General features: G+C 46.2%; 1 protein-coding gene across 1 annotated transcript in view; it reads left to right on the top strand.

Annotated features, from left to right (window-relative positions):
- Positions 1 to 2,631: 2,631 nt before the first annotated feature.
- The window catches only part of zfyve28 (zinc finger, FYVE domain containing 28), a 35,119-nt gene continuing 12,775 nt past the window's right edge, over positions 2,632 to 24,975 (top strand). The window contains 5 exon segments of the mRNA XM_042085457.1: positions 2,632 to 3,130; positions 19,365 to 19,505; positions 21,102 to 21,239; positions 22,692 to 22,894; positions 24,705 to 24,794. Coding sequence (XP_041941391.1) covers positions 3,095 to 3,130; positions 19,365 to 19,505; positions 21,102 to 21,239; positions 22,692 to 22,894; positions 24,705 to 24,794 — 608 coding nt within the window. The 5' untranslated portion in view covers positions 2,632 to 3,094.

Raw genomic sequence — 24,975 nt, 5'->3', positions numbered from 1 at the left:
ACATATCGAAACGAGGGATTTGAGCGCTCCTACTCCATCTCCCGATCCGTACAAGCGCGTTTTTCATTGGGACTACATGAAGCACCAGCTCTGACAAGTCTGGACTGCAGACAGGTCATTTTAGCACCTGGACTCTTCCTCTATGGAGAAATATTGTTTAAATATGTGCATAATTCCTTTTGGCATTGTTTTCCTAAAGTATCTAGGTCTTCACTGAAATGACACTGTGTACATCATTGATTCAGATTGATTGTGCCTTACCAGATATGCATGCTGTAAGCACATCCACATTATCATGGATGCTGTGTTTTGAACTGAGCACTATAACAAGTTGGATACGTTGAATAGTTCTGAGCCTGGTTTCCCGAAAGCATCGTAGCTTTAGAGCCATCGTGAAAACACTCGTAGATCTACCAAAGATTGTTAAGGCGGAGCAAGATATTTCATCAGGAGCCACTTCCGGGAACCCGGATCGCACGAGGGGGGGGTCAAAATCCCCCTTTATGCAGAGCAGAGACAGCGACTGCTCCATTGAAGTCTATGGGCATAGCTCAGAATTTTACCACATATGCTAAGGTCTTGGTTCTATAGAGTTAGGAATGTGAATTTCGGGCACGTTTCCATGATCCTCAAACCCTTCTGAACATTTCAGGTACATTTTTAGCATTTTTGAGCATTCCAGTCTGGAGAAAATCGACTTTATATCAGGTGTGCGCCGGTTATTTATGCCGCTGCTGTTGGCCGGTTGCAACGTATGCTCATCAATACGTCATCGACACGCCTCTTTATGCAGACAGGATTCGATCCCCATTTCGCGCCCATAGACATGAACTACGACGAAGTATCTTGCTCCGCCTTAACAATCTTTGGATCTACGAGTGGTCCAGAGTTCTCCTTACCGGCTAGACTAGAGCATCTTCACAGCCTACTTCTCACTGAGGTCACCAACAGGACATACAGGGGAATTACAACTTAGAATACTATCCAACTACGTTCCCATTCTTTATTGTGTTTATAGCCTACTCATACATTTAGATGCTGTGGAGAGAGTGAGCAGCACAAAATTTCTGGGGGTGCACATCAGCGACGACCTCTCCTGGACCACCAACACAGCATCACTGGCGAAGAAAGCCCAGCAGCGCCTCTACTTCTTGCGCAAATTGAAGAAGGCAAGTGCCACGCCTCCTGTCATGACTACATTCTACAGAGGGACCATCGAGAGCATCGTCTCCAGCAGCATCACAGTGTGGGGCGGAAGCTGCACAGATCAGAACAGGAAGACCCTCCAGCGCACTGTTAACACAGCTAAGAGGATCATTGGAGCACCACTCCCCTCCCTGCAGGACATTTACACCACCCGCCTCACCCGCAAAGCACTAATGATTGTCAAGGATACAACCCACCCTGCACACGAACTGTTCAGCCTCCTGCCCTCTGGAAAGCGGTACAGGAGCCTCCGCTCCCGCACCACCAGACTGGCAAGTAGCTTCATCCACCAAGCAATCAGGATGCTGAACACTCTACCCACTCTCCCATCACTGACAGCCCCCCCCCACCCACCAGCCAACCAGGAACCTAGGAAACTAGGATCCTGTCTACCAAACCCCCCCCCCCCCCCCCCCCCCCAACACCGCCATGTGGAACTGCACTGTGACTGCGCAGCCAAACGTGTTGCTGCTTCACATCAAGCCTGATATACTTGAATTACTACATACTGCATATCAATGTAAATATACAGGTCACACAAGCACAAGTTTAAACTTCATGTAACTGTTAAGACTATAGAAATATACAACACAACTACCTCTATTTTTTTATATATATATATGTCCTATATTTCTATTTTGATACATACATGTTCTATATTTCAGTCTTGCACTTTAATTTAATGTTTATTGTCTATGGCTATGTCCATAGTATGTCTATGTCTGTATTTAAAGCATGTCTATGTCTGCATGGGAGAGTAAGAAACGAAATTTCAATTCTTTGTATGACCAGTGCATGTAAAGAAATTGACAATAAAAGCCGACTTGACTTGACTTGACTTAATGGACATAATAACCAAAATGCTATTAGGCTATGTTATGAAACGAGACGTTGCCAGAATAGTTTGCCATTATCTATGTGTTAGTGTATAATCAGGCCTATGAGGTAAACGCAAAGAAAACATGTGGTTTAGTCTAAGCCTAATAAGCCTACACATTTCCTCACTTTCTTACTCGACTTCTTTCTTGTCTTCAAACGTCTTCTTAAGTGACACCTCGAAACATTATTGCACGGTGCAACAATCTAATCCTAAATAATTACAATGATTTATGTCTGTGTGTGGTATAACCTACATGGGATGCTTGCAGATGTCAGAGTTGTTCTATTTTCGTATTGATGTGAATTTATGTGTAGATCAGAAGTTTAAACAGTAGGCCTAGCTGTGACGTGCAGTCACCTGACATCACCATCAAATTAGATATTTCAGAACTATTAACTTGGACAGCTCCCCTTAGAGCGTCTTAAGAGCAGTGCACGCGCGTTCACGCTACGAGCATGTGCGGGAAACAGTCGGAAAAACCAAACGAACGATATTGAGATGAATCGTAGAAAACCCTTGTTAAGTGCGTGTATCCATCGTTATCGGGAAACCGGGCCCAGTATCGCAAAAGGTGCATTTAGAGAGTTCCTGCCCCTCTGAAACACGCCCATTGCATGGAATGACGTCTGCGTGTGGGAAGTGGGCGGCGTCGCGTGGCGTTGTTGTGTCAACGTGACTGTCATCATCAGCCAGCCGAGCCCGTCCGTCGCCCGGAGCCCGTCCTGCGCGCTGCGCTGCCTACTGTAGACAACAATGTACAGTCGCTGCGAGTGATCCGAGCCCCGCGCCGTCCCTATGCTAACCGCACCAACAGGACCGACACACGGCTGCCCATCGAGATCTTCGGTCACGCAGACGGGGATTGTAATCTTCCATATTCACTCAACACAGAGGATAGCAAGTAGCTAGCAAATTAGCGTATATTTTTCCAGGTAGCGCTGGATTTTTTTCAGGTAACACCCGGGAAGGCTCTGACAAAGGCGGGGGAAGGTGGCTTGAAAGCTAAGGATGAATCGCTTCCGAAAGTGGCTTTACAAGCCAAAGGTAAGTTTCAATTATGGTCTTCCTTTATATAGGTGGTGCGGTAGGTGAGAGCGCACAGACTGCTGCCTCTTGGGCGATAGCCTTCGCTTCCCGATAACTCGCCCTGGAGCTCCGTGTTGGAATGTAGGCTATGTAGCTATCGCTAACTGGGATAGCTAGTTTTTGTTTAGCGTGCTGGACAACCCGTGATCATTGTGTTAGATCCGATAGCTTTTTACCACAGCTTGTTTGCGATGTGCCAGGCATTCCAACAGAGATTATGTTTTAGGGATTTTGGTTCGCCATAATGTTAGCCAAAGTAGATCACCAGCAGCATTTTGATAATGATTTGTTTGACTCGCTCAGGTGACACCAGCTAGCCAACATTACTTTCTGTATTAAACCGCCAGAGAACCGTGACGATTCTTTGTCAGTCTAGAATGCGCTGTGACCGGCACAGAACAACCAACACACCACACTCAGGAGCGGCGAGCGAGCGAGCGAATGAGTGAGTGAGTGAAGTTTGGGAGACAGGCAGCAGAAGTGCCTGGAAGGTGGCCATGGGATGCGAGCCGTGCCACATCACCGCTCAAGTGTGGAAAACCGTATTTTGTTTGAACAGCACTGGTGGACCGTAGTCTCGGCCGGTCTCGCACGAACTGTCACTCTTACACGCTTAGCGATGGGAAGTGGGGCCGGGGTCTGTTCTATATTGACCAACTACGGGGTCTGCAATGTGATGTAGGACATACTGTATTGACAGTGTGCTGTACTGGGTGACAGTGTTAACCGACACACAGTACTGCGTCTCTAATGAGCTGTGGTATCTGACAGTACCAGGTGTTATGTAGCCTACTCTGCTGTGTCTGGGCAGTGCTCTGGTGTGGCCTGGTGTTTGCGGTGTCTGGTCGGTGCTCTGCTGTGTTTGCGGTAGGGAAGCCACCGCAGGTGATTTGCGCTGCAGGAGTGCATGGTGTTTACCGCTGAGAAGTAGGTGAGGCCTCTACTCATTAACGCGGGCTCCTGAGGGAGGACTTTCACCTTTGAGCTCGACTGATTTCCCTGACGGCCCCCAGCGTGCTGTGCTGGAGGAAGGCTGGGAGAGAGAGAAAGGCATAATGACAGCTCTCAGTCAGGCCAGACTAATCAATCACTGATAATCAAAGCCCTCAGTCTGGCTACTGGGGGTCCTGTAAGGTCAGACCTGACTAAGCAATCACTGATTTACAGCCTTCAGTCAGACCTGACTAAACGATCACTGATGATGACAGCCCTCAGAGTGTGTGTGTGTGTGTGTGTGTGTGTGTGTGTGTTCCACTATGTGTGAGTGTTTGAGTGTGAGCATGTGTTCCACTATGTGTGTGTGTGAGCATGTGGTCCACTATATTCCACTATGTGTGAGCATGTGTTCCACTATGTGTGAGTGTGTGTGTGTGTGTGTGTGTCTGTGTGTGAGCATGTATTTCACTGTGTGTGTGTGTGTGTGTGTGAGTGTGTGAGTGTGAGCATGTGTTCCACTATATTCCACTATGTGTGAGGGTGTGTGAGCATGTGTTCCACTATATTCCTACTATATGTGTGTGTGTGTGTGTGTGTGTGTGAGCATGTGTGAGTGTGTGAGTGTGAGCATGTGTTCCACTATATTCCACTATGTGTGAGTGTGTGTGAGGGTGTGTGAGCATGTGTTCCACTATATTCCACTATGTGTGAGTGTGTGTCATGGCATCTATGACGTTGCACATGTGAGATATTTTAAAGGGACACCAGGCAAGCCTGATGCTTTTTCTCTACGAAACTCCCCCTCGCTCAGTCTGAAGCTCTTTTCCTTTTCTTTGCGCCTTCCGTCAAGGGTTTTCGCTGCTTCTTCGCCGACTCTGCCATTATACACACGTTTGCAACAATCTCTAGCATTTCGTTAGCCTGCCTCTGTGCTGTAAACTGATCCAGCTTCGGTCGGCGGGTAGGATACACCGAACTTGCAAGCGGGATATTCTTCCTACAGGCAGTAGGGGCGGGCGAGATAGTCTTCATTCACCCTGTAATGAGTCATTTAACCATATACCGACTTACGAAGATGAGTAATTAACACGAAAACTTTGCCTGGTGTCCCTTTAACAGAGGCATGCTGGATGCAAGTGTGTGTGTGGGGGGCAGGTTATCTCCACAAGTGTGGGGCAGGTGTGTGGGGCAGGTGTGTGTGTGGTGTGTGTGTGGGGCAGGTGTGTGTGGGGCAGGTGTGTGTGTGGTGTGTGTGTGGGGCAGGTGTGTGTGGGGCAGGTGTGTGTGTGTGGGGCAGGTGTGTGTGTGTGTGTGTGTGTGTGTGTGGGGCAGGTGTGTGTGTGTGAGGCAGGTGTGAGTGTGTGTGTGTGGGGGGCGGGGGGGGGGGGGGGGGGCACGTGTGTGTGTGGGGCAGGTGTGTGTGTTTGTGTGGGGCACGTGTGTGTGTGTGTGTGGGGGGGGGGGGGGGGGGCACGTGTGTGTGGGGCAGGTGTGTGTGTTTGTGTGGGGCACGTGTGTGTGTGTGTGTGTGTGTGTCTGGGGCAGGTGTGTGTGTTTGTGTGTGTGTGTGTGGGGCAGGTGTGTGTGTTTGTGTGGGGCAGGTGTGTGGGTGTGTGTGTGTGGGGCAGGTGTGTGTGTGTGTGTGTGGGGCACGTGTGTGTGTGTGTGGGGCACGTGTGTGTGTGGGGCAGGTGTGTGTGTGTGGGGGGCAGGTGTGTGTGTGTGGGGCAGGTGTGTGTGTGTGGGGCACGTGTGTGTGTGTGTGTGTGGGGCAGGTGTGTGTGTGGGGCACGTGTGTGTGTGTGTGTGTGGGGCAGGTGTGTGTGTTTGTGTGGGGCAGGTGTGTGGGTGTGTGTGTGTGTGGGGCAGGTGTGTGGGTGTGGGGCAGGTGTGTGTGTGTGGGGCAGGTGTGTGGGTGTGTGGGGCAGGTGTTTGTGTGTGGGGGGGGGGGGGGGGGTAGGCAGCTGTGTGGGGCACGTGTGTGTGTGTGTGTGTGTGTGTGTGTGGGGCAGGTGTGTGTGTTTGTGTGGGGCACGTGTGTGTGTGTGTGTGTGTGTGTGTGGGGCAGGTGTGTGTGTTTGTGTGGGGCAGGTGTGTGGGTGTGTGTGTGTGGGGCAGGTGTGTGTGTGTGTGTGGGGCAGGTGTGTGTGTGTGTGTGGGGGGCAGGTGTGTGTGTGTGTGTGTGGGGCACGTGTGTGTGTGTGTGTGTGTGGGGCACGTGTGTGTGTGGGGGGCAGGTGTGTGTGTGTGGGGGGCAGGTGTGTGTGTGTGTGGGGCAGGTGTGTGTGTGTGGGGCACGTGTGTGTGTGTGTGTGTGTGTGTGTGTGTGGGGCAGGTGTGTGTGTGGGGCAGGTGTGTGTGTTTGTGTGGGGCACGTGTGTGTGTGTGTGTGTGTGGGGCAGGTGTGTGTGTTTGTGTGGGGCAGGTGTGTGTGTTTGTGTGGGGCAGGTGTGTGGGGCAGGTGTGTGGGTGTGGGGCAGGTGTGTGTGTGTGGGGCAGGTGTGTGTGTGTGTGGGGCAGGTGTGTGTGTGTGTGGGGCAGGTGTGTGGGGCAGGTGTTTGTGTGTGTGGGGGGGGGGGGGGTAGGCAGCTGTGTGGGGCACGTGTGTGTGTGTGTGTGTGTGTGTGGGGCAGGTGTGTGGGGCAGGTGTTTGTGTGTGGGGGGGGGGGGGGTAGGCAGCTGTGTGGGGCACGTGTGTGTGTGTGTGTGTGTGGGGCACGTGTGTGTGTGGGGCAGGTGTGTGTGTGTGGGTGTGTGTGGGGCAGGTGTGTGTGGGTGTGTGTGTGTGTGTGGGGCAGGTGTGTGGGTGTGGGGCAGGTGTGTGTGTGTGGGGCACGTGTGTGTGTGGGGCAGGTGTGTGTGTGTGTGGGGCAGGTGTGTGTGTGTGTGTGGGGCAGGTGTGTGGGGCAGGTGTGTGTGTGGGGGGCACGTGTGTGTGTGTGTGTGTGTGTGTGTGTGTGTGTGTGGGGCAGGTGTGTGTGTGTGGGGGGGGCAGGTGTGTGTGTGTGGCACGTGTGTGTGTGTGTGTGGGGGGGGGGGGGCACGTGTGTGTGTGTGTGTGGGGCAGGTGTGTGTGTGTGTGTGGGGGGGGCAGGTGTGTGTGTGTGGGGGGGGGCAGGTGTGTGTGTGTGGCACGTGTGTGTGTGTGTGTGGGGGGGGGGGGGGCACGTGTGTGTGTGTGTGTGGGGCAGGTGTGTGTGTGTGTGTGTGTGTGTGTGTGTGTGTGGGGGGGGGGGGGGCAGGTGTGTGTGTGTGTGGGGGGGCAGGTGTGTGTGTGTGTGGGGCAGGTGTGTGGGGCACGTGTGTGTGTGTGTGGGGCAGGTGTGTGGGGCACGTGTGTGTGTGTGTGTGTGGGGCAGGTGTGTGTGTGTGTGTGTGTGTGTGTGTGTGTGTGGGGCAGGTGTGTGTGTGTGGGGGGCAGGTGTGTGTGTGTGTGTGGGGGGGGGGGCAGGTGTGTGTGTGTGTGTGTGGGGCAGGTGTGTGTGTGTGTGTGTGTGGGGCAGGTGTGTGTGTGTGTGTGGGGGGCAGGTGTGTGTGTGTGTGTGTGTGGGGCACGTGTGTGTGTGTGTGGGGCACGTGTGTGTGTGGGGCAGGTGTGTGTGTGTGGGGGGCAGGTGTGTGTGTGTGTGTGGGGCAGGTGTGTGTGTGTGGGGCACGTGTGTGTGTGTGTGTGTGTGTGTGTGTGTGTGGGGCAGGTGTGTGTGTGTGTGTGGGGCAGGTGTGTGTGTGTGGGGCAGGTGTGTGTGTGTGTGGGGCAGGTGTGTGTGTGTGTGTGTGTGTGGGGCAGGTGTGTGGGTGTGTGTGTGTGGGGCAGGTGTGTGTGTGTGTGTGGGGCAGGTGTGTGTGGGGGAGGCAGGTTTGTGTGTGTGTGTGGGGGGGGGGGGGCAGGTGTGTGTGTGTGGGGGGGGGGGCAGGTGTGTGTGTGTGTGTGTGGGGGGGGCAGGTGTGTGTGTGTGTGTGTGTGAGGCAGGTGTGTGTGTGTGGGGCAGGTGTGTGTGTGCGTGCGTGCGTGCGTGCGTGCGTGTGTGTGTGTGTGGTCTAGGTGTGATTTTGACTCTGACCTCACATTGGAGAAACAAATAAGGGTAAGACTTTACTTGACGGGTGAGTTCATAACACATTCATAGCAGCTGTCATAAACTGCACATAAAGCATTCATGACTGTTTCATGAGACATGACTCAACATTCATACCAAACCTTTCATGAATGTGGAAGACAGAACGACAAAAATCTGTCAAAATAAAAGTCCAACAATCGCAAAGCGGCATTGTAGTTTTTGTTCCAAACCTCTTACCTGATCACGTCACATCTGAGTCAATGGGCTACTCCAGTGCCAAAAAGACAGAACATGGTCAAGCAAATAATTTTTGTTTCATAAAAATGTATTTGTTTTACGATACCTTTGCAGATGATTTCTCATCTTTTGCTACTGGGAATGTCCAACCGTTCCAGGTTACACAAATACGGGTCAGCTGAATATAGGCTAGTTTACCTAACACACAGACGAGAGCACATGACTCTAGAACACACAGACGAGAGCACATGACTCTAGAACACACAGACGAGAGCACATCGCCTCAGACCTTAAACCTATATTGAACTCTTACAGATCTCACAGATAAGTGGCAATCAGAATGGGACCAATGTACCAACAATAAGCTATATGAAATCCATCCTACTGTAAGGAAGAGACTATTTTTTTCTTTTCAATCCAGACACGATCAAATAGTCTATACCAGATGCCGTATAGGACATTCAAGACTCACTCATAGCTTTCTATTGAGTGGTGAAGATTCTCCATTATGCCAATTTTGTAAAATGCCTCTGTCAGTGAGACATATTTTGATCTGTTGCCCTGCCTTGAGAACCAAAAGACAACAATTTCAAGAAATCAAAATTCTATAGCTGATGTTTTTAGTAAGGTCCCACCTTTGAAGGTTTTAGAATATCTTATTAGCATAGATTTTAAAAAATGTATTTAAGTTTCTGTAACACACAGTGCTCTGGCCATTAAATAGCCTTAGTTGCAGAAATGGCCTTAAATTAAACAAACAAACAAACAAACGAGAGCACATCATTCCAGAACACACAGACAAGAGCACATCATTCCAGAACACACAGACGAGAGCACATCACTCTAGAACACACAGACGAGAGCACTAGAGCACATCACTCTAGAACACACAGACGAGAGCACATCACTCTAGAACACACAGACGAGAGCACATCACTCTAGAACACACAGACGAGAGCACTAGAGCACATCACTCTAGAACACACAGACGAGAGCACATCATTCTAGAACACACAGACGAGAGCACATCACTCTAGAACACACAGACGAGAGCACATCACTCTAGAACACACAGACGAGAGCACTAGAGCACATCACTCTAGAACACACAGACGAGAGCACATCATTCTAGAACACACAGACGAGAGCACATCACTCTAGAACACACAGACGAGAGCACATCACTCTAGAACACACAGACAAGAGCACTAGAGCACATCACTCTAGAACACACAGACGAGAGCACATCACTCTAGAACACACAGACGAGAGCACATCACTCTAGGACACACAGACGAGAGCACATCACTCTAGAACACACAGACGAGAGCACATCACTCTAGAACACACAGACGAGAGCACATCACTCTAGAACACACAGACGAGAGCACATCATTCCAGCTCTTAAGGCTCTTCATTGGCTTCCTGTGCGCTTTAGGATACAGGATTTAAAATTCTGTTATTTGTTTTTAAAGCTCTGAAAGGACTGGCTCCTCCCTACATAGCAGATCTGCTACATCCACACACACCCATGAGATCAATGAGGTCATCTGACCCACCACTATTGTTAGCCAGCCCTTCCTCAAGATGAAAGAGTAGGGGGATTGTGCCTTTGCAGTCATTGGTCCTAAACTCTGGAACGAACTCCCCATTCATGTAAGGCTTGCCCCCTCGGTGCCTGTCTTCAAATCCCTCCTGAAAACTCATTTTTTTCTCCCTGTTTTGCCTCTGGATTAGTTTGGTTGTGTTGTGTTATTTCTGTGTTTTGCATATCCCTTTCTGTTTTTTACGGAGCCCCTAAGGCATGGGTCTCAAACTCGCGGCCCGCGATATTTTGCGGCCCCCTGCCTGAAATCGAAGCTTGGTGTTAGTGCGGCCCGCGCGTCTATTCTCACATGCATCTGGGCGTTTTATATTTTTTAACACTCGTGGGCTACCATAGCAGGCTCGACAACAACACTAATAAGCAATTGTTTACTTGTGACATGATGTTTCAATGGTTTCAGGACTGTGGAGGGAAAATATATCCTGTCACCCAGTGCTAGGCCAATACGGTTTTGTCACCCGGCCCCAGTCATGTCTTTTTCAAAACCTGCCATGAAGAGAAATGTTGGCGATGAGCACAAACAATTTCAGGAGAAGTGGGAGACGGAATATTTTTTTTTGTTGAGCACAGAGGCATCCCAACGTGTCTAATATTCACGGATAAAGTTGCGGTGCACAAGGAGTATAACCTCAGACGTCATTACTCATCTAAACATGCTGAGGAGTATGCAAAATACCTGGGAGATGAGCGAGAGGACCGAGTCGCCAAACTTAAAACATGTTTACTGAGGCAACAAGATTTTTTCAAGAAAGCAAGCAAAGAGAGTGATGCGGCTGTCAAAGCTAGTTATGTGGTGAGCGAGATGATTGCGAAGGCAGGAAAGCCATTTAAAGATGGCGAGTTCATCAAACAGTGCATGTTACAGGCTGCAGGTATAGTCTGCCCGGAAAAAAAAGGTCAGTTAAGCAACATCAGCATTTCAGCTAACACAGTGGCAGAGCGCATTTCGGACATGTCAAATAACATTTACGATCAACTGTGTGAGAAAGCTAAACATTTCCATTCATACTCACTCGCTCTTGATGAGAGCACAGACCTCACTGACACTGTGCAGCTCGCAATATATGTCCGTGGTGTTGATAACAATTTCGAAGTGATGGAGGAGTTGCTCACAGTGATTCCAATGCATGGCCAGACCACCGGTCAGGAAATATTCCGCCAGCTATGTGATTCCATTGTGGATGCCGGCCGGCTAACTACGGAAGCGTTCTGCTGGAATAACAACCGACGGAACTCCATCAATGACCGGGAGGACAAGTGGACCTGGTGGCACATGTTCAAATCAAACTGGACTGGTGGCACATGTTCAAATCAAACTGGACTGGTGGCACATGTTCAAATCAAACTGGACTGGTGGCACATGTTCAAATCAAACTGGGAGAGGAGGGTGTGGAAGAGGCCATTGCTCTGCACTGCATTATCCACCAGCAGTCCCTTTGCAGCAAATGCCTGAAGTTTGACAATGTGATGTCTGAAGTTGTGAAATTTGTCAACCATATCAGATCCAGGGGTTTAAAGCACCGGCAGTTCCGCACCTTTTTGGAGGAAATAGAAGAGTCAGCATATGAGGATGTGGTATACTTCACAGAGGAAATAGAGTCAGCCTATGAGGATGTGGTATACTTCACAGAGGAAATAGAGTCAGCATATGAGGATGTGGTATACTTCACAGAGGAAATAGAGTCAGCATATGAGGATGTGGTATACTTCAGAGGAAATAGAGTCAGCATATGAGGATGTGTTATACTTTACAGAGGTACGTTGGCTTAGCAGGGGGAAGGTCTTGAAGAGGTTTTTTGAGTTGAGAGCAGAAGTGAAAGCCTTCATGGAGAAGGATGGGATGACTGTTCCTGTACTAAGTGATCCCAAATGGCTAATGGACTTAGCTTTTCTTGTTGACATCACACAAGAGCTGAATGTACTGAACAAGAAGTTAAAAGTCCAAGGCCAGCTTGTCAGTGCTGCATATGACAATGTCAGAGCATTCTCAACAAAACCTGTGCTATGGAAAGCCCAGCTTTCCCAGGCAAACCTCTGCCATTTCCCAGCATGCAAGGCACTCATGGATTCAGGCACAACATTCAGTGGTGAGAAGTATGCTGATACCATTGGAAAGCTACAGGAAGAATTTGATCGCAGGTTTGCAGATTTCAAGAGACACAGAGCCACTTTTAACATTTTTGCTGACCCCTTCTCCTTCGATGTGGAAGATGCCCCCCCTGTGCTTCAGATGGAGCTAATTGACCTGCAGTGCAATTCTGAACTTAAAGCCAAGTTCAGGGAGGTGAGTGGAAAAACAGACAAGCTTGGACAATTTTTGAGAGAATTGCCCCCCACCTTCCCTGAACTTTCCAGGATGTTCAAGCGGATCATGTGCCTCTTTGGCAGCACCTATGTGTGTTCTCCACAATGAACTTTAATAAGTCAAAGTTCAGGTCCAAACATCTTAAAGCCATACTGAGGGTCTCTCAAGCCAAATTTAGCTCAGCTGTGTGAGAGGAAGCGCTGCCAAGTCTCCGGCAGCAAGGAGTAGGAGGAAGTAAGAGAAACCTGTTCTGAAGAACCATTCATGTTCTGCTTGTTCTTGCTTGTGGCTTGTTATTAGTAAAGATTGAGAAGATTGGATCAGTTGTACTTTTTTTGAGTACTTGAAACTCTTTTTTTGTGGAATACTTGATGTGGCCCAGCCTCACCTAGACTCTACTTCCAGCGGCCCCCCAGGTAAATTGAGTTTGAGACCGCTGCCCTGAGGGGACATGAGCAAAAAAAAAATCTAAAGTTTAGTTTCATGTGCTCACATGAACACACACATACTGTGAAAACAAAAATGGCAGTACTTGAACTGGTCACATTATAGACAGTTTATAGATTATTCATGAGACGGATAGATTATAGATTATTCATGTTTTTCTTTCACCTTTTTCATTTACATTATTAGTAATTAGTACTTACATTATTATTAGAAATTAAAGGCACACTATGCAGGTTTTTTAGCTTAATATGCAATTTTTTTTAGCTTAATTTACCTTCATTTACCAGCTTCAGAGTCATTGGAATGGTTATATGACTTTTTTGGGGTTGAATGGTGGCCGTTTCGCTTCCCCCTAGTGCCTGTGAGCGGAAAAACCACCCTTGCAACTGTGGGCCGGCGGGCCGACGTTCGTTATATGACAGAGCCAGCAAAAAAGAAGCAAAAACCGAGAAAACAGTAAGGAAATTGCCAATACTGCATAGTTTACCATTAAAATGAGACAAAAATAAAATGGCACAACACAGAAAATTATTATTTAAAATTAGTTGAAAATGAAAGCTTTATCATAGGCCACATCTCACATGTGAACAAAACTATTACTATATAGGATGTATAAACTATATAGATTCATCTTATATACACACATACACATACACACCCCTGGTGTGCTGCCATTCAGTCCTACTCTGGGGGGATAAGACTCTCATCACATGACGTATTAGATGCTAAATTATTAACAAAGCAGACACACAAACACACACGATTTCTCTTACTCGAAATTCTACAGAAAAATGGGGTAAAACTGCAGTATCCAGATGTGCAAGCCTAATTGAGTCCTATCCATGCAGGCTCCATGCGGCTAAAGGTTAATCTACTAAATGCTGACTTGAAGGGGGTGGATATATATGCAGTTTATGCAGTTGTTTATTTTGCATTATATATTTTTAATCACTTTGACATTAAGAAGGTTTGTTTTGTAAATTATTGTAAAAAAGACTAATTAAATTGATCAAGATTCAATTTCTTAAAGCAGTAAAAGGGAAAATACCCAACAGGGATGAATACTAGGCACTGTACCCCTAACCCTTACCCACTACGTAGCCTACTGTATATACCCCTACATACCCCTAACCCAGTACTTAGCCTATATACCCCTACCCCAGTACTTAGCCCATATACCCCTACCCCAGTACTTAACCTATAAACCCCTATATACCCCTACCCCAGTACTTAGCCTATATACCCCTACCCCAGTACTTAGCCTATATACCCCTACCCCAGTACTTAGCCCATATACCCCTACCCCAGTACTTAACCTATAAACCCCTATATACCCCTAACCCAGTACTTAGCCTATATACCCCTACCCCAGTACTTAGCCTATATACCCCTAACCCAGTACTTAGCCTATATACCCCTACCCCAGTACTTAGCCTATAAACCCCTACCCCAGTACTATACAGCCTATATACCACTATGTTTAAATCCCTCCCTCTCTAACCCTAACCCCCACTCACACTCTCTCTCTCTTCCTCTCTCTCCATCCCTGGTCAGGTGCTTTTTAATATGATATATATAAGGAGTTTTATGTACAACCCTAAATCAGAAAAAGTTAGGATGTTGTGTAAAATCCAAATAAAAACAGAATATGATCATATACAAGTCTCGTAAAAACATATAGCTCCAAAAAGAACATAGACAACATATCATATGTTGAAAATGAAAATTTTGACTATTTCCTGGAAAATATCATTTTTAAATTTGATGCCAGCAACATGTTTTAAAAAAGTTGGGACGGGGCATTTGTATCACTGTTCTGCTTCACCTCTTCATTTAACAAAGTTCTGTAAATGTCTAGGAACTGAGGAGACCAGTTGCTAGTTTTGAGAATGAAATGTTGTCCCAGCCGTTCTCTGAGTCTGGCGTTACCACTGTTAGCTCCAGCCTAGCATAGATCATTGAATCGGATTAGACCATTAGCATCTCGCCTGCTAGCATCACGTACAAAGATGTTTTTTTTATTTTTTTCTTTATTCTCCATGATCCCTTCTTTTTAAAGACACCAATTTGACTCGTCTTATGCAAATCTTTCTTTTCTTTTCTTTTTTCCACCCTGAACAAAATGCACCATTGACATCAATATGTTTTGTATAGAGTTACCACAGGTTACTCTATACAACCACAGGTGGCAGTGTGGTGACTATATAAAACATATTGATCTCAATGGTGCATTTTGCCCATGTTCAGGGTGGAAAATAAAAAAGAAAGATTTGCATAAGACAAGTCAAATTGGTGTCTTTAAAAAGAAGGGATCATGGAGAGTGAAGGAAACAATATAAAAAAAATCTTTGTATATTCCCACAAGGTGTTTGGGTGCTCTGAAAATGAGAAGCAAATTTACTTTTCAGACTTGTGAGGTCTGCTGTTCATACCCTGAATGAATTTATGTTCTGTTCATTGCTTTTTGTGAGAGTGTTTCTACTTATCCCAATAAGGGAAATAAATCAAGAGCCTACTGTATGTTGAGTACAAATATGTCTTCTAAAGGCCTAAACAGAGCCCAGCCAAAAACTCCAATACAATTTTGGTCAACTTTGAGGGACAGCTATGACCATGCAGGATCATCCAGACCAAATGTGATGATTTTGATACCTACTATTCCTATTTATGTACCAGCATGCCCAATTTGAGCCTCCTACATGGTTTAGTTCTTGTGTTATGGGCTTGTGAACTTTGACAAAAAAAAGAGGCTGAACAAAATCGACACCCCCCTCCCCCTGTAAAACTGTCTGTATCTTAGAAAGTATTGATCTTACATAAAAGTAATTTTACAGTGTGTCTCCTGGATAACATATGTATACCTGGTAATTTTTTCAGAATTTTTTGCGACCTAAGTGCGTGGGCCCTGGTTGAATTGACGTGGAATGACCCCATAGCAAGAGCCTATTCTCACAGGCTGTTTTTCTCAGAGCAAGAGCAAGTCGCCTATTCTCACGGGCTGTTTTTCTCAGAGCAAGAGCAAGTCGCCTATTCTCACGGGCTGTTTTTCTCAGAGCAAGAGCAAGTCGCCTATTCTCACAGGCTGTTTTTCTCAGAACAAGAGCCACTAGCTTATTCTCACAGACTGTTTTTCTCAGAAAGTCGCCTATTCTCACATACTGTTTTTCTCAGAGCAAGAGCAAGTCGCCTATTCTCACAGGTTGTTTTTCTCAGAGCAAGATATTCTCACAGGCTGTTTTTCTCACCAACACTACGCTGTAATAAAAGACTGAATTCCTTGAATTTCCCCTGGGGATCAACAAAGTATCTATCTATCTATCTATCTATCTATCTGAAAGGCCTATCTATGATTACAAAATAGGCCCATTTACCATTCAATCATTTCCTTTTTCTTTTAAAATAACCATACCTCCACAACATCATAAAACCGGATTATCATCTGCACATGTGCAGAACAGATCAAGTAGGCAACACAGATCGGGTAACGACACTCGGACATAAAAATATGACAAATAAAGTGTACAAACTTTTTTCAAAATTAAATAAAACAAGATGGTTCTCTCTCTCTCTCTCTCTCTCTCTCTCTCTCTCTCTCTCTCTCTCTCTGCCCCGCCCCCCTATATTGCCCCGCCCCCTATATTGCCCCGCCCCCTGCTGATATAACCGGATTAATTGTTGCATAATAACTTCCTGCTGGTCCGGCAGTCTGTGTGTGTGTGTGTGTGTGTGCTTATACCGACCATTCATGCTGTGTGCCCATATGAGAATGTGTGTGTGTGTGTGTGTGTGTGCGTGTGTGTGTGCGCCATGTAAAGCTGCTTACGAATCCCAGCGGTCCGTGTGCCAAGCATGTGCCATGTCTGTGTCAGAGTGCACGCACGCACACACACACACACACACACACACACACACACACACACACACACACACACACACACACACACACACACACACACAGACGGCTGATGACATTTCCACTCTGAGTATTTCTGTGGTGTGTGTGAGCGTGCGTGTGTGGTGTGTGCGAGTGTGCGTGTATGTGAGCGTGCGTGTGTGTGAGCGTGCGTGTGTCTGGGTCGATAAGTGTTGTGCTGTGGAAGGCTGCTCATTCCCCAAACCTGCTGACATCAGCACTTCTCAACTCACACTGTCTTGTGTGTGTGTGTGTGTGTGTGAGTGAGTGAGTGAGTGAGTGAGTGCGTGCGTGCCCGAGTGCCCAGTACCTTACGCACACTATTGTATGTGTGTTCTTTTGATGATGTCACAGCTGTGGAATGTGATGTCTGTGTGTGGAATGCCCTGATAGGGAGCCAGAGTAGTGTCATACAGTCTCTCCCCTGAGCTATCTGCAACAGCCTGAAGTGTGTAAGATGTAAACAGTACAATAAGTACCCAGACTCCATCTGTAACTTCTAAACAAAATAAGACAATCAGCTATAAAACTGAAAATAGGCCTACAGCATCTCTTATTTCTAAACGTGCAAATTACATAGAATAATGATTTTTAAAAATCCACTTAAGCAAGACCTTCAACATCTGTGTTTAGTTGTATATGGAAGGGTATACAATTTGCCTCCAATATTTTTCAGTGTGTGTACAGTAATAATCTAGCCTACTAACTGAAAATATCACACTATTTTGCCTTCATTTAAACAGACTACAACTAGAAGTCACATGACTTTACCCTTCAACGTTAACTCACCATAGCATGTTAGTTTATTTTGTTTATAGTTTGTTGACATATATGACATTTTGAACGTTGTTGTGAGAGTGGTGAATTTCATCAAAACCCGGCCCTTAAAAGCGCGTCTATTCTCCGCACTTTGCGAAGAGATGGTAGCTGACCAAAAGGCTGTACTGTTTCACAGCGAGGCAAGATGGCTTTCCCGAGGTAAAGTGCGCGTGTTTGAGCTCCGAGTCGCCTCTTCTTGGAGGAAGAGCGCATGTTTGAATCTGCAAGCACGTTCACTAATGAACATTTCTTGACGAAGCTGGCCTATCTTAGCGATACATTTGAGTTAAATGTCCAGTTACAAGGCAAAGACAAGCACCTACCTCACCTAGCAAATAAGATTACTACATTCACCAAAAAAACTTGAGTATGGGACAGGCGCCTCGATCGCGACAGTATTATGCTTTTGAGATTTCTGAGCGAAATCGCTAAAACGTCTGATTGGAAGCCACTCTTGTGATCCCATGTATTAAACAGTAGGTCTACATCACTCCCCTGCAAAGTTTATTTCAAAAATATTTCCCAACCAGCAGTGCTCAGTATGACTGGATTATGGATCCATTTAATGCAGCATGTTGGTATTTCATTGAATATATTGTACAATGCTGTAAAAGGGCCTATGCTTCCTAATATGTTGCTGGAAAACAGAAATATGTGTGTTATGTATTTATTTATTATTATATCTGCAGCACCAGCTGATTTTAACTCTGTTGAAGAGGATATATTTAGAACTTGTCATTATTTCAATAAATTTGAAAAGTTTAAGCTTGACCTACCACTTTCTTAGAGCGATGAGGGACAGGTGGGGCTCGAGAATGCCCCCTTGATCAAAGTGGGGAATGAAAGAAAAAGTTTGAGAACCACTGATCTAGTTTGTTAACTACCACAGTCACGAGTTGGGTCGCGATAGTCTGTCATTTTTAAAAAGTGGGTCCCCAGAAAAAAAGTTTGAAAAAAACACTGGTCTATGCACTTAACACTGCCAGCTCCTCATGTGAGAAGTTACAAGTTACCCTAACATAAAGGTAGTTACCACACAATTTACATAGCTTTCTTTTTTTTGTATAATTATTTTTTATTATTTTCATCAAGAAGTAATACATATACCAGCATATACTGTGTCATTTCATACCACCATCAAAATACAAATCCTACTAGTAACAATACTCCTCTACTCTCACTCATGCCTGTTCATGCTCATGCATTTACATACAGCCATACATATACAGTGCTACCACTCATCCACATACATTTATCCGTATACCACTCATCCACTCATCCACATGTACCATTTATCCATATTCCACTCATCCACATGTAACATTTATTCCCACTCATCCATATTTCACATTCATTCCCACACACACACACACACACACACCCCCCCACCCACACATACCCACCCACACACACACACACACACACACACACTCACACACTGTGGTATACATACAGTATCAGCAAGTAAACAAATGTAAATATCCTACTAGGACCCGGTCTGAAATAAATGTCCACATTTTAAAATATAGTACACCTGGATTGTTTTGCATTCTGCGTCTATAAAATTGTATTATTTTTCCAGCGTCATCACTGAAGATTTCTTAAAAATAGTGTTGAAATATCGTCTCGTTCTGGTGAACTCAATATTGTGCATCGTCTCGTGTTGTGGGCTGAGTGTGTCGTCACACCCTTACTGAGTGACATACGTGTGTGTGTGTGTGTGTGTGTGTGTGTGTGTGTGTAACTCTGTGTGTGTGTGTGTAACTCTGTGTGTGTAACTCTGTGTGTGTAACTCTGGTGTGTGTGTGTGTCTGTGTGTGTGTGTGTGTGTGTGTGTGTGTGTGTGTGTAACTCTGATGTTGTCCCCCCAGCGGACTGACCCGCAGCTGTTGGCCCAGTTCTACTACGCTGACGAGGAGCTCAACCAGGTTGCCATGGAGCTGGACGGCCTGGACGGCCGACGGGATCCGCAGAGGTGCACGCTATTGGTCAACCAGTTCCGCTCCTGCCAGGTACACACACACACACACACAGAGGTGCACGCTATTGGTCAACCAGTTCCGCTCCTGCCAGGTACACACACACACACACACACACACACACACACACGCGATCACACACACAGACACACACTACACACACACACACACGATCCCACACACACACACACGCGATCATACACACAAACACACACATTTCCACTTTAGGGACACACACACACGATCACACACACACACACACACACACGATCATACACACACACACACACACACACACACACACACACACACACATTTCCACTTTAGGGACACACACACACACACAATCACACACACACAGACACACGATCACACACACATTTTCCACTTTAGGTGAGCAATGAACATCTCCTTCCCACTACTGATACCAATGTGTCAGAGTCAGAGCACACACACACACACACACACACACACACACACACACACACACACACACACACACACACATACATGTGTGATTACTTTTTATATTCCCTCCACACACACACACACACACACACACGTGTGTTTACTTTTTATATTCCCTCTATCTTCTCTTCTGGTTGGATTCTAATAAAGACAGCGAGAAATAAACAGATATGGCCATCATAACATTGCTAAAACAATACACACACACACACACACACACATGTGATTATCTTCCTCGAGTGTGTGTGGGTGTAAAGATATTTGCTTGTAGCCTAGTTTTAATGACCGCCCTGATCTGTACACACATTCTTTGTCATACACACGTCATACTTGTCACACACACACACACACACACACACACACACACTACTAGCACCTCACTACTGCAAGGTGCACACACACAAATTAATGACCACATACACTGCCATACACATATTTAAGTCACCCACAAACATACGTAATCATCACACACACACACACACACACACAGAATCACTCATTTATTGCGGAGTCATAGTTAGTCAGGTTGGTATTGTTTTCCAGAGGGAGGGCAGGTTGCCATGGCAATATAAGTGGGTTAGATATGCCCAGGACTCACTGACTCAGGACACACACACACACACACACACACACACACTCACCCACAGACACACACACACACACACACACACACACACACACACACACACACACACACACACACCTAACCATCTTAGCTGATGTCATTTAAGTTAACCCATCTTAGCTGCTGTCATTTAAGACACTCTCTCTCACTCACACACACACACACACACACACACACACACACACACACTCACTGAGCCTAATCAGGTCATACTCTCGTGGCCCAGATCTCACATTCAGGCTCAGAGCCTCATCATCCTGCTTGTTTGCTTTGTGTGTGTGTGTGTGTATGTGTGTGTGTGTGTGTGTGTGTGTGTGTGTGTGTGAGACAGTCTAAGTGGTATTGGTTGGGTGTGACTGTTGCTATTGCAGAAGATAAACTTTCACATTCAGCAGAAAGAATAGGACACACACACACACACACACACACAGCTTACTCTTACGATCATACTGGACTACTATGTTCATGGCATTGTGACTGAGCTCTGACAGTCGGCCTCAGAGAATCAGCCTCAGTCCTGTGTGTGTGTGTTGCAGGATAATGTGTTGAACATCATTAACCAGATCATGGAGGAGTGTATCCCGGAGGAGCGAGCCAACCGAGACTTCTGTGTTAAATTCCCAGAAGAGATTCGTCATGACAACCTGGCAGGACAACTGTGGTTTGGAGCAGAGGTACACATAGTCTTTCACCCTCTCTCTCTCTCTCTCTCTCTCTCTCTCTCTCTCTCTCTCTCTCACTATTCACTATTTTCATTAAAAACGAGACGTGAACAGGGATTCTCTACCCAAGGTGGAGCTAAGGATAGTGTCAAGGATGGCGCCCTCTGCTGGTCATGATATTAGTAGCAGGAGTGCTCCCTCTGCTGGTCATTAGTAGCAGGAGTGCCCCTCTGCTGGTCATGATATTAGTAGCAGGAGTGCCCCTCTGCTGGTCATGATATTAGTAGCAGGAGTGCTCCCTCCGCTGAATGGCGGTTAAGTGTTAAATTGTAAAACTAAGTGATAACTATAAGTCTAAAATTAATTATTAAGTGATAACTATAAGTCTAAAATTAATTTTTAATAAAATGTTAAGTGTTAAATTGCTTAGAGAGCCTCTTTGTCCATGAGGGCAAAAGTAACACTAGCGGCCTACACAGACCTCTGCTGGCAGTATGTCAGGTGATGAGGATACCCACTTCTCGTGAGGAGACCAGGGATGGTCAGGGACGAAGGGCAGTTGGTAAGAAGCCCCGTAACGCATGTGGACGAGCAGGTGGAGCATCTTACGAGAGCAGAACAGGGTGAGTCCTATGAGAGCAGAACAGGGTGAGTCCTTACGCAGAACAGGGTGAGTCCTTACGCAGAACAGGGTGAGTCCTTACGCAGAACAGGGTGAGTCCTTACGCAGAACAGGGTGAGTCCTTACGAGAGCAGAACAGGGTGAGTCCTTACGAGAGCAGAACAGGGTGAGTCCTTACGAGAGCAGAACAGGGTGAGTCCTTACGAGAGCAGAAACAGGGTGAGTTCTATGAGAGTGGAACAGGAACAGGGTGAGTTCTATGAGAGCGGAACAGGAACAGGGTGAGTTCTATGAGAGCGGAACAGGAACAGGGTGAGTTCTATGAGAGTAGCCGGCGGAAGCTACAACTGGACGCAGAATGCATTCCAAGCGTAAACTGGTGGCTTTCAGTGACATCATTTGTAGAGGAAGGGGCACGAGTGTGTGTGCTGCGTAGTGTAACGTGTGGGAAGGGGCACCCCTTGGCCAGCAGGCACGAGGTAACCATGACAACAGATGCTTCCATGACTGGGAGCCTTGTGGCAGGGCATAGTGTAACGTGTGTGTAATGTGTGTGTGTGTATGTGTGTGTGTGTGTGTGTGTGTGTGTGTGTGTGTGTGTGTGTGTGTGTGTATGTATGACTGGCTGGGGGGCCTTGTGACAGGGCATAGTGTGACATAGTGTAACGTGTGTGTGTGTGTGTGTGTGTGTGTAACTTAGTGTGACATGGTGTTCTGTGTGCTGTGTAGTGTAATGTGTGTGTGTGTGTGTGTGTGTGCATAACATAGTGTGATATGGTGTTCTGTGTGCTGCGTAGTGTAACGTGTGTGTGTGTGTGTGTGTGTGTGTGTGCGTTGCGTAGTGTCTGGCGGCGGGGTCCATCATCATGAACCGTGAGATTGAGAGCATGGCGATGCGTCCGCTGGCCAAGGATCTGACGCGTAGCCTGGAGGAGGTGCGCAACCTGACGCGAGAGCAGGCGCTCCGTGACCTCCACAGCTACACACAGCGCATACGGGACGCCCTGCGACACTTCGACAGCCTCTTCGCCGAGTTTGAGCTCTGGTACGCATGCACGCATGCACACACAAAAACACACACACACTACTGTTAATTTCGTCAGACGAGACGAGAGGAAATATGTTCGTCAACGACCTTTTTTTTCATGACTAAGACGAGACGATGACGAGATGGCAGTAATGTCCTGAAACACTGACTAAGACTATCTTAAGATGCATTATTGTTGACGAAAAAAGACGAGACTAAAATTTTTTGCATTAAATAAAAACTAAGATAAAATCTCTCTTCATTTTCGTCTACAAAATGAGAAGACAGAATATCTAGCTGTTATGTTTTCAAAATATTCCGAATGAGTTCATACGCAACAGCTTTCCTGTAGGCTAGTCTACGTGCTGCTGCTGCAACCCTGCGGCTGCAACACGAAACTACATGGAACAAGAACACTGGAGATTTCTGCCAGAGTTAGCAAGCTAACTATAAGCTTTATGCCACAATGCTACATACCCAGAAGTTGAAGCTTCTCTCATACAAATTAACATCCCCCAGAATGTCCATACGAAAATGTTCAGCATGTAATGTCAACTATTCATCTAGTTAGACTGTTGATGCAAAGTTTGCTAGCAAGTAAGCTACAGTAATATGGAAAGTTCGCTAGCAGGTTAGCTATGGCTAAGATGGAGAGTCTGTTTGGGGAATGTGTTGTGTTTGGGCGCATATCGCCATCTAGCGAGGCGGAGTAAAACATTAATAGTTTGGCCTACAACAGTGTTTCTCAAACTTTTTCAGTTTCAGGACCACTTAACTAACCCTAGCTAAAAAAAAAAAAAAGATTAGACCTACTTCAACAGTAGCCTATAATTAGTCTACACAATAGGCCTACTCACTGAACCACCTTGCTTATTGTCTTTGCACTGCTTATTGTGTCAGAGGATTCATACTGTATGATTTAAATTGGCATATCTTACATAGACAGTGTTGCAGAACTGTTTGGATTTACATACAAGTTATATTGCAAACAACTCATCTATATTATATTTTACCACGTCTGCTCGCGGACCACTTGGGATAGCTTGCAGACCACCAGTGATCCCCGGACCACACTTTGAGAAACACTGGTCTACGAATATGACAGTGGTCCAGTCAAATCTTTTACTGTCTATGGTCAAATCCCAGCCAAGCTATAACTGTAGCTCGACTTACCTGTGCATGTAAACATACTGACTGACAAAAAATCAGAATGAGTCATTATAACAGACGAGTAGCCCTGTGGACACACAATATTTTTGGAAAATTGAGATGTGTGAAACACTATTTGACTCAAATGGTAATCAGAAATAATTTGTTATAAAAAAAGACTAAAATGTGTTGACTAAAACTGACTAAGACTAAGATACCTTTAGTTTTCTTTTGACTAAAACTACACTAAAATGACGAGACTTTTAGTCGACTAAAACTTGACTAACAAAAATGATATTTGAATGACTAAATATGACAAAGACTAAAAAGGACATTTCGTCACAAGACTAAGACTAAGACTAAATTAAAAATAGGTGATAAAATTAACACTAACACACACACACACACACAAACACTCACACACATACACACACAACACACACTCCAGTGTCTGCATCAAATTAGCGAGAGCCATGCCATGTGTGGGCCTCCTTTGTGATCCTTTTTCTCTCATTTATGTGTGTGTGTGTGTGCGTGTGCATGTGTGTGTGTGTGCGTGTGTACGCATGTGTGTGCGTGTGCATGTGTGTGCGCGTGCATGTGTGTGCGTGTGTGCGTGTGTGTGTGTGTGTGTGTACGCGTGTGCGTGTGTGTGTATATATGTGTGTGTGTGTCTCAGTTATGTATCAGCTATGGTTCCTGTGAAGTCCCCTAAAGAGTACTACACCCAGCAAGAGGTCATCGTGCTCTTTTGTGAGACTGTGGAGAGGTACAGTAATTTCAACTTAATTTTAATTTATTGTGCTTATATAGTGCCAAAACATTACACATGTATCATGGCGCTTTACAGAATGTAGGCAATCAGAGAAAAAGAAAAGAGGGAGAAAAGAAAGAAAGAAAGAAGGAAGGCCCATGGGTAACCGGGGTAACAGGGGGAGGAGGAAAAACTC

The sequence above is a fragment of the Alosa sapidissima genome, chromosome 1, assembly GCF_018492685.1.
Source record: "Alosa sapidissima isolate fAloSap1 chromosome 1, fAloSap1.pri, whole genome shotgun sequence".
NCBI classification, from domain to species: Eukaryota; Metazoa; Chordata; class Actinopteri; order Clupeiformes; family Clupeidae; genus Alosa; species Alosa sapidissima.
This window is presented reverse-complemented; position numbering and strand designations above follow the sequence as displayed.